At 41.2% G+C, this 16086-nt stretch overlaps 1 protein-coding gene across 3 annotated transcripts in view; it reads right to left on the bottom strand.

Moving 5' to 3' along the window:
• Window positions 1-11431: 11431 nt before the first annotated feature.
• CDK19 (cyclin dependent kinase 19) overlaps window positions 11432-16086 on the bottom strand; it is a 161973-nt gene continuing 157318 nt past the window's right edge. For all 3 annotated transcript variants that reach the window (XM_046675895.1, XM_046675896.1, XM_046675897.1), the window contains one exon: window positions 11432-15794. In XM_046675895.1, coding sequence (XP_046531851.1) covers window positions 15663-15794 — 132 coding nt within the window. In that variant the 3' untranslated portion in view covers window positions 11432-15662. The remainder of the gene's footprint in view (window positions 15795-16086) is intronic.

The raw sequence follows: 16086 nt of genomic DNA, 5'->3' as shown, positions 1-16086 counted from the left end.
AGTCTGGAACCAAACCCACAATATCTTCAAGATATATCTGCAAACTCTTTTTGAGTTCTGTGAGCTGTTTGTGCATATTCTTGAACTCAAGAAAAGAGTCATGGGAACCCCAGATTAATTAAGGAACTCCTGTGGCTACACAGCCAGAAATACAAGAGGCCCAGACATGCAATTGGCATCTTGAATGGGGGCAGTCTTGTGGGACTGAGCCCTCAAAATGTGGAGTCTTCACTAACTCCAGGTAGTTAACATCAGAACTGAATTAAATTCCAGGACATCAGAGACTGCAGAGAACTGGAGAATTGCTTGGCATGGAAAACCCACAGATTTGCTATCAGAAGCGTTTTGAGCAGGAATGGACCATAGTAATCATCCTCTCGAGCTTGAAACCAGAGAATCTTCTGTTCTTCCAGCTCCCCCCGGTTCTGTGTCCAGGCTCACTATGCCCTTTCTCATGGGTTGTGGCAAGAGAGGACATGCTAGCTAGAAAACACTTTCTCTCATCCTTGGCGATGCCTGTCACTGCAGTTCTTCCAGAAGGCCCTGACCACCAAGCCAGGCCGGCCAGCCATGGTTCACGCTTCTTTCTCACCCTAGAGCCCTCTGTCCTCAACTGTTCCAGCCCCAGAGGAGAGTGCCAGCTGATGAGCAAGTCCATAGCCTTATAGGTTTCTATCCTTGGACAGGGATTTCTCACGGTGAATTTTTTTTTTTTTCTTAAAGGAGCCTTTTTTTTTTTTCAACGATTTTATTTTTTCCCCTTTTTCTCCCCAAAGCCCCCCGGTACATAGTTGTATATTCTTTGTTGTGGGTCCTTCTAGTTGTGGCATGTGGGACGCTGCCTCAGCGTGGTCTGATGAGCTGTGCCATGTCCGCGCCCAGGATTCGAACCAACGAAACACTGGGCCGCCTGCAGCGGAGCGCGCGAACTTAACCACTCGGCCACGGGGCCAGCCCCTCTCACAGTGAATTTTAAAAGTAACTACTTACAATGACTTGGTTTCCCATGAGGTTTTGACCACCGGGAGCGAATGTGCGGATCGCACACTGAGATGCGAGATTCAAGTTTGAGTAACCAGCAGAGCTCATTGACTCTGCACGGGCCCAGAAGTCAGATGTAGCAAAGACTTCAAAGCAGCTGCTATAAATATGTCGAAAGAATTAACGGAAACTATGATGACAATGACTCAGTATATACAGAATCTCAATAGAGAGGTAGAAGCTATAAAAAAGAATTAAATGGGACATTCATTTCTGGCATGATGGAACGAGGAAGTTGACACATCATCTCCCAGCAATTACAAATCTGGACAAAACAGTCAAAACATATATCGCATTTACTTCTTAAAACTGAAGAACCCTTTGTTCCAACGGAAGTGTAGATGGGAACTCATCTGGTAAGCAGGGGAATGGCAACACCTGAGGAGGAAGCAGACCACCCTCCACCCCCAGCTTGGCTTGCTGCCTCTTTTGATTGGTCTGAAACGCACCCTTGAGAACCATGTCAGTGATCCAGTAAACCGGCATTTGGGGGTTCAGGCTTTCTGGGCCTTTAGAACTGAGGGTGAGGTTGTGGATTATCCAGGAATAAGCCCATCCCCAGCCGGCCTTGGAGCTCAGTGCATCTCACTAAAATCAATACCCCCCAGAGGACTTTTGGGGTTACCTAATGATTGGGGGATATTGCTGACCTGCCGTGGGTGAGGGCCAGAGTTGCTAGGCGTGCTAAAATGTGCAGAACTGTGCCCCACAATGAAGAATTGTCCTATATTCCTTGCAACTTCTGAATATCCTTTCAGTCATTCATTAGGTGAAAACCTGTTTATAATTATTTGAACCTAGAACCAAACTCACTTTACATATAATCAAAAAATATTTTTTGAATAGTTTTCATATACACTGAATCACTAGGAATGAGACTACCACATAAATCAAGGTGAGTTGTACCTTGGCTTTTTTTATTTTTTTAACTTCAGCAAAAATTGTTCATCATTTCTGAAAGTCACATATTAGCACCGTAACTCGTGGTATTTGAGTTGTCATACAACACCTTGCATCAGTCTGCATTTTCTCCCTAATTCATTGTGGCTTCTAATGCAATCATGTCAATCATTTACATATTGAAATACATATTACTTCATCATAAGTTACTTTCCTTTTCTCCTCTTTTATACTGTCGCTAGAACATTGCATCGATATATCTTGAAATTATATGTGTAGGTCAGTTACCTTATCTATGAATTTCATGATACATGAAGACATTACAAAAATATTTCTTATGAAAAGGGGATGTTGGTCTGACAGAGTCGAGAACCAGAAACTTAGACGATATTCTTATCACTTTCACCTTCTCTCTACTTTCATTCAACTGGGGGGCCCAGATAAAACATTAACTAACAAGAGAAAATATGGGGTGAGTATAATTAAATGCCAAAATAAACGGCATTTAATTATACTCATATTGGGCATCTAGGAAAGATTCTTCAAAAAAGGTTGCATAGGGGCCGGCTCTGTGGCCGGGTGGTTGGGTTCATGCCCTCCACTGTGGCGGCCCAGGGTTTGGATCCTGGGCGCAGGCATGGCACCGCTCATTGGGCCACATTGTGGTGGCGTCCCACATCCCACAACTGGAAAGACCTGCGGCTTAGATCTACAACTATGTATAGGGGGCGTTTGGGGAGATAAAGCAGGAGAAAAAAAAAAAAGGTTGCTTAGTGGAGGCTGGAGTAATCAGGGAGGGTTGGTGGAAATGGGACTTAAGCAGGACTTTTATGGGGGGAGTAGGACTCAGAGCACAGAGTGGGGAACCTCTCCCAGAGCTTTGCACATGGGGAGAACTCTATGCAAATTTATTGAATGCAAAGGCAAGAACCATCTTGGGCCAGACATTGAGCAGCACAGACCAGGCAACCACGGGGAGACCCAGGCTGTCGTGCATATTCTGCTTCCTAAGACGCTCCTGGGGATTTCATTGGTTAGTTATGGATTTCATTGTTATAGCACTTTAATGGTTGTTTATCGTCATAGCCTGCACTGCTGCTAAGGAACAAATGTTTAATTTTCTAATTTAGAGACACTAAAAATGGTAATATTAGAGTCACTCATTTAAATATAAAGATTGCAGATCCCGGTAATAATGGTAGGGGACACTCAGTTTGTAATAAGCCACTGCTTTTTAACAATGAACATTTCCAAACACACGGCTCTGATTGTTCTGTACTCGAGCCAACGGCATTAAGGCTCTGACTAGAGTCTCACATCTGGGTGACTTTGACTGAAATTGAAGAAAAATCACAAGTGAAATTGATTTTTTAAATAAAGACATTTATAATGTCCCAGAACAGAATTCCAGAGATAAGGCAGTCGCAGGGCTGGTAAAATCAGTGATCTGATGCAGTTCTCGAGGATCCCGGCTCCTCCCACTTCCCTGCCCGGTGATCCTCAGTGTTTTGGCCTCTGAGGCTGCCTCCCTTTGTGGTCCTAAGATGGCTGCCAGCTCATATACAGAAATCCAGAGATACAAAATGGAATGTTGGTATCTTGATTATCTTTTTAAGCTTGAAACAAATCCTCCTAGAAAACGCACCCCAGAAGATTTCCTCTCAAATTTTCTTGGCCAGAATTGCATTACATGCCCATGGTTGAACCAATGGTTTGGCAAAGGGAATGAGATCAACGTGTTGGTTTGATCCAATCAATATTCATCCTCTGGAGCTGAGGAGGGGCCCAGCCTCCATGGAAGGAGACGGCCACTCTGGACAGCGAACAAATGGAGCTTCTGACAGCAAGGAGGAAGCAGGGGAAGGCTGTGGAGGAGACAACAGCAATGTCTGCCACAATCAGGGATTTCCAGATTGTTTTCTAGAGAGCATTCTTCGGAGGTATAGGAAAAAGGAGTTCTTCAGTCAAGTAAGCGTGGGAAAGGGTGCACGAGATCACCTTCCTGGAAATTCACAATGTCACCAGGACATTAAAGGCTCTGAGAAAGCTTGTACTTTGTGCTTAACCCAGAATTTTCTGGGTGTATTTGACCATGTAAACTTTTGTTTGTGAAAATCTATGAACAATCCAACACAAGTAGTGTTCCATGAAACATCTGTTTGTGAGACACTGGGTGGACACTTGATATTCATTTGGCTTCCATAGCAATATTTTAAGTTGGATTTAGGTGTTAATAAGTTTTATGTGCAGATGCATGTATAAGAAGAATTTTAGACGGCTTTGTTTTGGAATGTTTTGCTACTTTTTTTTCAAGAGCTTAAAAATGTTGCCGAATTCATTTGTTCCCTTCTCTGAATTAGAAAGGGTATAGTGGCCGTGGTAGGCTGGAGACTGACTTGTTTCCTGAAACGAGGTCTAGTGAAAAGATCTAGATTCTAGAGCCATTGTTTCCAGTACTTAGCCTTTGGAGCAAACAAAAGTTAAATCTGTTGGCCAGGGTGAGCTCCAGATAAAATGTCCAGCCTCTCTATTATTTTTCTTTTCCCGAAGAACACAGAGATGGGAACATCCAAAGAGACTATCCCAGTCACATGGTACTTAAACCACCCCCAGGGCAACGTAATGGCTAATAGTTTCCAACAATGAGTGTGTGTGGCCTTGCTGAGCTCATTAACCAATCAGAAAAGCTTCAACTTAGGAAGTTGCTCCATATACCCAACCTGCATCTTCTATGCTCACTTAACGAGTGTAATTGAATGTTCGTTGTGTGGACAAGGCCATGGAAGTTTCAAAGGTGAACAAAACCAGAAATGTGCTCCTTGCTTTAATGAGTGCACGATCTAGTTGAGATATGAGTCCAAATGTTAAAATGATAGAATAGCTAAATGATGCAGGGCAACTTTACAAGAAAAGTCACCAGACAGTATTAAAACTACATGAGACACACTCTGAATTTTGGGTTAAAAACTTATTTTCCATTGTCTAGTCCTCACCAAAAATAAAGAACAAGTTACAAACAATCATACAAGCATTTTTCACATAATTTAGTTGGCAGGAGCCCCCGCTTAACCTATAGTTCTCTTTTGGATCATCTTCTTCATATGAAAATTCTTATGAATTGCAAATAAGTAATTATATATGAAAACTATGCACACACATATATTGCAATCAATGCTGAGCTCCTTGTTCATGCCTAAAGAGCTTTTGTATACATAGTGTGGGTAGAGAAGCACATATAAATCTAGTCCTTGTTTATAGAGAAAAATGTGTGGAATTTTTAAAGTCACTGGAAAATCGACTGTTGTTTCTTTTTTTTTGGAGAGGAAGATTGGCCCTGAGCTAACATCTGTTGCCAATCTTCCTCTTTTTGCTTGAGGAAGACGGTCGCTGAGCTGATGTCTGTGCCAGTCTTCCTCCATTTTGTACATGGGATGCCACCACAGCATGGCGTGTTGAGTGGTACATAGGTCTGCACCTGGGATCTGAATCCCAGAACCCTGGGCCGCCGAAGCAGAGCACACAAACTTAGCCACTACGCCACTGGGCCGGCCCCAAGAAGGTGTTTTTTAAAAATATTTTTAGATAAATGGGTAGAATTGAAATGCTCGTGATTTAAAAATCTTGACAATTTTCTGCAAAAATCTTAGGGAAAAAATGCCTTTGGATTTTCTGGATCCCCTCCTCTGCTCCCGCCCCTATTTTCGTTTGGACTTTCTCCTTCCTTTGGCGCTGTAGCCCATGCCCTGATGAATTTAGATAATGCTTCTAGTAGTATCTCCTAAGTGCAGGACTTTCTGGAAGGGACCTTTGTTTTATTGATTTGGAGTTTGCCTCAACTTCATCCAGTCTTTCCGCTGTGGCACTCCCCAGCAGACTGGAGTCTGGAAAATGCCAGACTCACCCAGTCAGGGCTGCTCTTCTCAAGAGGACCCCTCGTGCTGTCTCCTTGCAGAGAGAGGATCTCTTTCTCTTTCTCTCTTCCCTCTTCTCCCCTGAGTGGGCCAGACCTTCCAAAACTAGCGTATACGAGCTAAAAGGCAAAACTCAGCAGTTACTTTGTTCCTGGAGATCTTTCTCATATGAATGGTACAAAAGTCTTGGAAGCTGAGGAGTTTTGCAAGTGTCTGGACCACGCCTTTGTAAGATATGATCCCTCAGGAGTTGGAAGCACAGACAGTAATAATGTAAGAGAACCACAGTGGGGAAACAGAGGAATTACGCTCTCTTTGGATCCAGACTAGGGGGGTGACTTCTGCTTCACGTTGCAGTTGCAAGTCCAGAAGAGACAGTTGCTCTCATTGGCGTAACTACAGGTTAAATGGTGTGGGAACACAATTCAATGAACTTCCTCTTGTTGAAGTAGGAAAAAAAAAAAGATGATGGGTGATGCCACCAACACACAATGATGGAGTCCATCATTTTTTGACAGTATCCATTAAAGAAGCTTAGCCCTGGGGCCTGTTACATAGCCCTCTGCTTATAAGAGTGCTCCTTGGTGTGAAAGGTGGTGTCTTTCATGGTGTTCAAACGGCTGAGCTAGCAGTCGGCACAGATGTAAGTGTCATTCTCTGTAAAAAGAGAGATCATCAAATGAAGGAGATAAAGGATATTAAACTTCTTGTTTATACATACATTCACATACATAGAAATTTCAAAGGGAAGAGACAACCAGTGGAATCCACATTTATTGAGAGTCTACTATGGGGCAGGCATTCTGCTGGGCACACCACATATTATCTCATTTAATACTTAAATTTTATGAGGTAGATGCTATTTTGGCATTTTACAGATAATAAAACAAGACCAGAGAATTTCAGTAAACTCTCCAAGACTACACAGCTCAGAGGTAGAAGGGCTGGGTTTCAAGCTTAAGTTTATCTCCAAAATCCACGTTCTTTCTGTCATGCCATGTTGGCTGATGTGGAGGTAAATAACACAACTCAATAATTATGAGGGACTCTAAATGAGAATTAGCCCTGTGGTATTTAACCGGTTCAGTATTTATGGTCTTTTCTGCAATGTGGTGAAAATATAACGGGAAACACCATGAAATCAACTTGGGGACCCTCAGTCAATCAAGGTTTTTCTGCTCTTGGACACGAGAAAGGTACCCCCTCCCAACAAAATGTTGATATCAGGGATTAGGTTCCCCCAAACACTTCTGAGGCCGCCACTTGGGGTGACTCCCGGTCTCCTCTGCTCCTATACCTGCCATCTTCACTGACGTTCAATACACCAGCTCCACGGTGCCAAGAGGTGCACGGATTTCCAAGAAGAACATACAGTTTAGAAAAGGATTGATGTTAATGAAAGCTGAAGACTTCGTATTTCCTGCTCAGTAAACAAAAAAAGATTTTTGTATTTATATAAGATAACCTATCTGCTTCTCCCTACTCCCAAAGAATGAGATTAATTTATCACTCAAATGCCACATGGTTGCCTGGCAAGGTTAGAAGTGTTAGGATTGAGAATCTCCCAAAAAGGAAGGTCACTTGACCCAGAGGACACACAGAAGAGAGGAGGAGTGAGCAGGGCAGGAGAAGGGACAGAAACTGACTCTCTCACTGGAAGGAGGACCGAAATGCTTTTTACAGGGACAAGACACTACTCTTTGCCTATCAGATTGGTACATAAGATTGCTTGAGGTGAGTTTTGGTAGGGCCAAGGGATATGGGCACTCGCATACACTATTGGTGGGAGTGAATTAATATAGCCTTTTGGAAGGTAATTGGGAGTATGTGTGAGAAGAGTATGGTGTAAGTCAGTGAGTCTCAAACTTTAGCATGCATGAGAATGACCTGGAGGTTCATTAACACACAAATCGCTGGGCTCACCCCCAGGGTTTCTGATTCAGTGGTATGGGGGGGATTCTGAGAATTTGCATTTCTAACAAGTTCCCAGATGATGCTGATACTGCTGGTCCAGGGAGTATTTTGAGAACCACTGGTACAAACGGTTAGGAATTTGGCTCTGATGCTTATCAGCTGTGTGACTTATACAAGTTACTTAACCTCTCTGTCTCAGTCTTGTTTTTCATTTATTAAAAATTGGGATACTAATGGTGCCCATCTCATTCAGTTGTTGTGAGAATTTAATGAGTTAGTATGTGTAAAGTGCATATAGGAAAGGCTCGGTAAATGTTAGATCAACAAATGTTATCATAATTTAAAAAGCTCATTCCTTTTGACTTGACAATCCTGTGTCTAAGTATATATCGTAAGAGAAATATTTACCTTACAACTTAGATGAAATAAATCAATTGGAAAATACAGCTTAACAAAACTGACTCAAGAAGAAATAGAAAATCTGCATAGCTCTATAGCCTTTAAAGTAATCGAATTTATAATGAAAATGTTTCTCATAAAGAAAACTCCAAGCCCAGAAGGCCTCACTGGTGTCTTCTACCAAATATTTAAGGAAGAAATAATACAAGTATTGCACAAACTCTTTCAGATAATGAAGGAAGAGAAAACATTTTCCAAGTCATTTTATGACTCCTGCATAACCCTAATACCAAACCTGACAAGAATATCCCAGGAAAATTATAGACCAGTATTCTTCATGAATATAGTTACAAAAATCCCTAGCAAAATATTAGTAGATCAAAACCAGCAAATTAGAAAAATGATAATACATCATGGCCAAAATCTGTATTAGCTTCCTATGGTTGCTGTAACAAATTACCACGAACTTGGTGGCTTACAACAGCAGAAATCTATTCTCTTTCAGTTCTGGATGCCAGAAGTCTGAAATGAAGGTGCCAGCAAGGCCACACTCCCTCCAGAGGCTCTAGAGGAAAATTTGTTCCTTGCCTCTTCTAGCTTCTGGTGGCTGACAGCATCCCTTGACTTGTGGCTGCATCATTCCAATCTCTGCATCTTCACATTGCCTTCTCTTCTGTGTTTATCCCAGGAAGGCAAGGATGTTTTAACATTCAAAAAAATCAATCAGTGTAGCTCGTGATGTCTGCACCCTATACAATTCCCCTCACTTGAGCAGGACTTGTCAATATGATGGAATAGTCACATCTGTGATTACATTATATTCTATAAAACTCCATTGTAGCAGACTAGAGAAAAATTTTCCTGATGGCCTTGAAGAAGCCAACTACCATGTTAGGAGATGGCCACATGGCAAGCTACAGTGGGCAGCCTTTAGGAGCTGAGAATGGACCTCCACTGACAGCAAACAAGTCCTACACCCACAGGAGCTGAATTCTACCAACAACTAGTGATCTTGGAAGAGGACCCCAAGTCTTAGATGAGATCGAAGTTCCAGTTACCACCTTGAAATCTGATGAGACACTGAACAGAGGACTCAGTCAACCCATGACTACACTTCTGACCCACAGAAACTGAGATAATAAATTTGTGTGGTTTTAAGTAAAAAAACCCCAAAAACAAAAAAAAAACCCGATCAATGTAATTCATCCCATTAACAGCATAAAAGAGAAAAATTATCATTTCATATGCAGAAAAGGCATTTAATGAAATTCAGCAGCTGTTCATGATTAAAACTCTTGTCAGAATAGGAACAGAAGGAAATTTCCTCCATTTGATAAAGGACATCTATGAAAAACCTTTATCTAACACCATAGCCAATGGTGAAATACGGAATACTTTCTAAGATTGAGAATGTTGCAAGGTGTTCGTTCACACTAGTTCTATTCCACATTGTATTAGAAGTACCAGCCCATGCATTTAGGCAAGAGAAAGAAATAAAAGTTATTCAGATTGGAAAGGAAAAAGTACTACTGTCTTTATTCACAGATGACATGATCGTATATATAGAAAATCTAAAGGAATTCTCTCCCATCAAAAAGAAAAAAGCTACTAGAACAGAGAATTTGGCACGGTTGCGGGATATAAAGGCAATATGCAAAAATAAGTTGTATTTCTATATACTAGCAACAAATAATTAGAAAATGAAATTTTAAAAGTGCCATCTGCACTAGCATCGACAGCTAGGTAAGATGTGTAGATCTCTCCAGTGAAATTTGCAAAATATTGCTAAGAAATATTAAAGAATGTGCTAAATACATTTTAATGCTTAAGTCAATATTTTCATTTCTTTTCCATATATTTTATTCTCTCATTTAGATCAAATTTCCCTATTAGGTTTGTGTGTTGCTTGGCCAAGCTGGCTTTCTACTGGCTGCCAGACAAAATGACTCTATGTGAGGCTTTAAAATGCCTACTCTGGGCAGCCAAAAGGAAGATGGCTTCTAAAGAAGATTGGCAAGCATGGCTAACTTAGTTCAATTTTTTCTTCAAATGCAATTCTTTTTCCTGCTTTTTTCTCCCCAACCCCCAAAGCACATAGTTGTAGATTTTTAGTTGTGGGTCCTTCTAGTTGTTGTATGTGGGATGCTGCCTCAACGTGGCCTGACGAGTGGTGCCCTGTCCGCGCCCGGGATCCAAACCAGTGAAACCCTGGGCCACTGAAGCAGAACACGTGAACTTAACCACTCAGCCACTGGGCCGGCCCCTCAAATGCAATTTGAATTGTTTGCTCCTCTGGGGTGATATTTTATTATAACTGCAACCAAAAATGTAAGAAATGAACCTATTTTAAGAAATATCTATTTCTGGCATTTTCATTACTCATGGAACAAAATGACATTCGTTCCTCTTTGTCTATATACAAATAAGGCATATTAAATGATCCAGGAATTCTATGCCAGTGTACAAAAGCAATGTTAATGACTTGCCGTATTAATTGTCTGCTCTGTGTTGGGCACCACGTCAGGTGCTGAAAGTGCAGGAGGAATAAAACCTGGGCCTGTCCACAAAGAACTTACAGTCGGCTCGGGAGACAGATCTGCACTTGCGAACTAGTTTCCCAGGAGTTGGTAAGGGGTGCGCGCAGTCATCCACTTTCTCTTGCCTAGGCGGCCAGTTAGAAAGGCAGCTGCAATCAAAGAGCAGTTTTTCAAGAGAAGCTCTACCTTACAAACAGCACAGTATTAAGCCGCAATCTGTGCCGAGCAGGGAGGCAGTGGGACGCAATAGTGCACCATCTATTTTAAATAGAAATGCAAGTTTTGTTTTTATGTCACTGAAACATTTCAATTCACTCCATGATGCCTTTGACCACTGGAGTGACCAGCGAAGCTTCCTCAAGGAGAAGGGGCAGCCAGGTACAACGGAACGTTCTTATAAAAGGAGAAACTCCCAATGCCACTCTACCCACAAAAGGCTGCCTGTTTTTTTCTAAAACATCCTTCTAATTTTCATTTTTAAAAAGAGGATGTTTTCCGTGGAGATGTTTTAAAAGCTGTAATTTTGCTTCTGAGGTGTCTGCAAGCCTTGCCTCTGTGGTTTTGTGACATCATGAGCATCCTGAATAAAATGACACATTGCAGCTCACAGGGAGACTGCATCTCCGCAGGACAAGCGGAATCTGAAAAGCTTCTAGGCACACAGATAAAATGTTAGCACTAAAACTTATAACCAGAGTTTTTCTATAACTAAAAAAACCCACACAGAAACAAAGTCAATTAAGTTTTATTACAACCAGGAATATAAAATAAATGCAATGTAATTTATTTTAGTCTTAACAGTCATTTCAAGAAGGATGTCAGGACAACTCAAAAGCGAGAAGCACTCCACTCCAAAGCTGCGGCTCGTCCTGCGCCCCCGGAGCAGCCTCGCCCGGGCGCAGCCGGCTCAGCGCATACCTCGCAGTGGACTCTGGAAAGCACACACAGTCGTCTCTATAATCATAGAAAGAGGGATGCGTGCAGAAAATGACTGAGAAAAGAGACAAGGACAGGTACACTTCACAAATAGGAATTATGGGAAATACAAACTAGGCAGTTTAGAAAGGCTATACTACATAACATATATAAAAAGTACTTTAAATTGTTGTTAAAAAGGACATCTTCGGTCCAGATTTTGTGTAATACTTTTAGTGTCTACACAGACAGATCTTTAAAAAAATTAAATAGTATTAATTTACTAAATATTTAGGAGATAACAGTGCATTAAGGACTTTTTTCATATAATACATACATATCACTCCTTTGCAGTGATAGCATAGAATAGTAAGTATGGCCTTAGGTACAACACATTTTTAAAAAATCCTAAAACAATGAACTTCACTTTATGAGATTTGTGACTATTCTTGAAGATTATGGGGACCTAAACTGCTATGTTTTATATAAGACATTACTTATACTTGACTCCTTCAAGCCTCCTTTAGTCTAACTGCCATCTTACTGCCTTTCTCCATTCCCTAGGAAGATAACACCATAGAGTTTAGGATTTGCAATTTTCATAGAATTCTTCCTTCATTGTAGAGTTTCTGCTACATAAATTTATTCAAAGCAGAGTAAGTGGCAAGCCTTATTGCCCAACTCTTCTTTTCTTTTCTTTTACCTTTAGCAGAGAAAACAGCATCATCTTAGAGGCGTACAACTAGCAGTTGTTTCACCAGGAATGAGGCAGTGAACTCGTAGGTAAATGTCATCCCTTTCCATTCTTAAATGTAAATTGTTTACAAGAGCAAGAGAGTAATGCAGAAGGCCAAAATTCTAAGTACTAAAGTTTTAAAACCACACAGATATAAAAATATACAAGTCCTTGGTTTTTGTATGTTACTGCATGATCTACTTCATCACAAGGATTGTTTCAGCCTCGCAGTATCAGCCCTGCTGCCAGGCGACCTTACTGTTGAGCCCAGCTGTCCTGAAATTCTAGAACCCCTTTTCCCAAACTCACACCTCACCAGAAAGCTGACTTGAACACTGACTTGTAATATGGAGAGCAGACAACCTTCACTTGATCCCTTCCTTCAATACCTCTCCTGGTTTGGGTGTTTCCATACGCTGAGGGACGTCCCCCTGGCATTCTCAAGGGACATGACAGTAATAAGCTTTCAAAGAGGAATGTGACCATTTGGGGGCCAAAAAGGTAAATGTTAACCTCAAAAAGCTTCACAGGTCTCCTTCGAGGTCCCACAGTTTTAGGGCTCGTAGGTGTATTAAAGGCTTTGTTCCCTTTAACAGGGTATTATGAACCAAATTATTTCAAAGGGTAATGGGCACCAGTGGGCATCATCAACCCTGAAGTGAGGACACAGGAGGAAAGCACGCTGACGGGAAACCCAGTCACGTGTGTTAACAGGGCTATCTGGCTATATCCTGGAGAACACCATGTACTGGAAGCAACTGATGAAATCCCCTGACAGTTTCCATACTGCTTCTGCCAGTAAAATTCACTATATACAGGAAAGCAAGGTAGTCCTGTGATCGTATAAACACATATCATAAGAACTGTATATCAACGTTGCTTAGAAAGTATTAAGGGGCAAGGTATTTTGGTTCATGCCCACATCTGGGTCCTCCTTTTATGAAATGTACACTCCCCTTGAGGCCAGGAGCAGAGCCTCTATTTTCATTGTAAGTTCCTACAACCACTTAGTAGCGGGCGTTCTGCCTACAAGGGCCACCCAATTGTTGTCGAAAGGCTGCTGTGAACATTTCACATACACATTAATGCCAGTTGTGATCTTTAATCACTGGCTTTCTCGAAGGTAATTAGAAACATAGAAACCTCTCCATAACACTGTTTATTATAAAGTAGAACTTGGAATAATAACTCTAACCAAGCGGTTTTAGAAGTAAACAAAAGGACCTTCATATTCTAAGACGGTTTCACTTACAAGTCAATCCTCCCAGGAGAGCTTCCTATCAGGGAATCAATCACAGGCTCCTTAAGGACAGGGAGTACGTCTTGCCCTTTGTGTCTTCCACCCAGCACGGCATTGGGCACACGATGAGGTGCAATAAGCATCTGATGACCAAGCGCTCTGGACAAGGAGGTTTCAGGGCACAGGACAGAACTTTATACAGGTAGCTACATTATGCAGAGGGCTATTAATTTCTCATTTTACAAAATGGAAGGGGTAGGTTACCATGGAGACAATCAGAAATTCCTCCCAATGGAGCATGTCAACTGTTTCATCTTCAGTGTTGATGAGGGTCACTACATAGTCCTTATTATTAATAATCATTATTATGCTGAGATCAGTAAGGTCCTTGCTGGCTACAGTATCACATCAATAGTGCAAAATGTATACTGGCTTCTGTCTAAGAGTCTTATTTTACTTGTGTATGGACCCAGAGTATCATAACCAGGTAGATAAGTTCACAAAGAATAGTAAAAAAAAAAATGCATATAACTTGCATATACAACAATCAGCTATTTCTTCTAGCTCAAGAAAATGTTTAAAACAAGGCTGGTGCTGCTAGTAGCATTCAGAAGAACACAAATTTCCTGCCCCTTACATTACAATGGGAGCTCTACAAGTCTTTACATTTCCTTGTGACTCTGGGGAGTCAGGGTTCCTTACACTGGCTAAGAAAGAACCCAGCCTCTAATTCATAGATCACGGAAATGCAAATATACATTTGATCTGGTATAGTCATATACTATCTGCCCATAGTCTTTTAGGCACAATTATTAAGTTTTCTTCTAGGGGCAAAAGAAAGCATTCAGTGCAATGAAAAGATTCTTGATAGAATTAAGTTTCAGTAACAACAGCAAAATTATGCATACATAATACATACTTTAAACATGAATGAAACCTAAATTTTTAACATGCTTTAAAAATAGTCACTCTATGTCTAATGCAAATATGAATGGAGAACACTGCTATTTCTTTTAAGAGCAGATTAATTTGCAGGCTTCCACTTGAGTACCCTCGATTATGTAAGAATGTTACTCAAGCTAATCCAGATGCGAAGAAACCAACAGTTCTTTAGAGAAGCCAACTTTATGTACAATACACACTAAAAGCTTTTCCTTCAAAGGGAAGTAATAAGTCCTTTGATCAACATTACTCCTTAAAGAAATCCTAGTGCAGTTAGTATTCTCTTCAGCTTTCTGGAGTCGGTCACCACAGGACTGTATTCATCAAAGCTCTTGAAACCCTTTTCAAGGTAGACTGAGCTACACAAAGGTTAAAATTATAAACCTTAATGACCGAATACCATTCAGAATAACAGGATTCTGGGAACTACGTTCCATATGAATGATTACATAAAAATCACCACCTACGTCAGGTCTTCTTAGCATAAAGCACAGTAACTGCAAAAAAATCTAGGCTGTTTTTGGTTGTAGGTTCCCTCTGTCCCACCACTTGTCTTTTTATTAGACCTCCCTGAAACTAGATAAATAAAAACATAATAGTAAAGTACTTTGGGACAGTAACAGTTTCTGTTTAAGACTTCATGAGCAGAACAGTTATATTCTGTGAGAACAACGTAGTGCTTTAAAAGGTGCATTTTTACCTGTGTTGCTAAATTAGTTCATGAAGTATAAAACTATACACCACTGGAGTCCTGTTTCTAAAACATTAAAATCCTATTAAAAGAGCTTTGAAAAGATAAATCATAGTGATTGATACAGCATGAGAAAGGTGCACCAGGAAATCCTTCCCAAAAAATGCTGAAGGTTACAGGAGCTAAGTGCTGGGGTTAGATCAGACGCTTTATCAGAGAGCCACGATGGAACACATGCGGGGAAAGGGTGTCGGGAAACTTCACAAAAATCTTCTTTAAGTCAATAAAGAAGAGACATCAGGCAGTCCTGCAAAATGCTCAGTATGTAGTTTTCCTCCTAAGTGGATGAGTTTTAAACGGCATCATAGTTTGCATTTTTGGTTCTTTTCAATGCAGACATCATATTGCTGGAGTCGGTGCTCTGGGCTGCGGCTGGTCAGTACCGGTGGGCCTGGTGAGATGGGTGGTACTGCGTGCTCTGCTGGGACGAGGAGGAGTAGCCTAGTGTGCTCTGGGACTGAGAGGATCCCTGAACGCTGCTTTGGTAATTCAGGCGAGAACTGGAGTGCTAGGAGAAACAAACAAGACAAAGGAATTACGGGTGGAAGAAGAGAATGGCTCAGGATTAATCACAATAGGATGGAGAAATGAACCCTTTCTATCAGAGGCTCCTGGACTAGCTCCATGGGAGCTGACAGCTAACTTAGTTTGTTAATTAGTACATTCTGCTTATTTGAAGTCATAGCCTGCCACCACCGTAACCACATGTTCCGGCAGGCACGAAGTTTGGCTGGATTTCTTTGGGAGATAAGTTACTGGCAAAGAAAGGCAGAGGGGAAACTTATGACCCCCTGCTCTTT

This window comes from Equus quagga, chromosome 11 (assembly GCF_021613505.1).
Source record: "Equus quagga isolate Etosha38 chromosome 11, UCLA_HA_Equagga_1.0, whole genome shotgun sequence".
Classification (NCBI taxonomy): Eukaryota; Metazoa; Chordata; class Mammalia; order Perissodactyla; family Equidae; genus Equus; species Equus quagga.
Note: the sequence above shows the minus strand (reverse complement) of the source record. Positions and strands in the feature narration are given on the sequence as shown.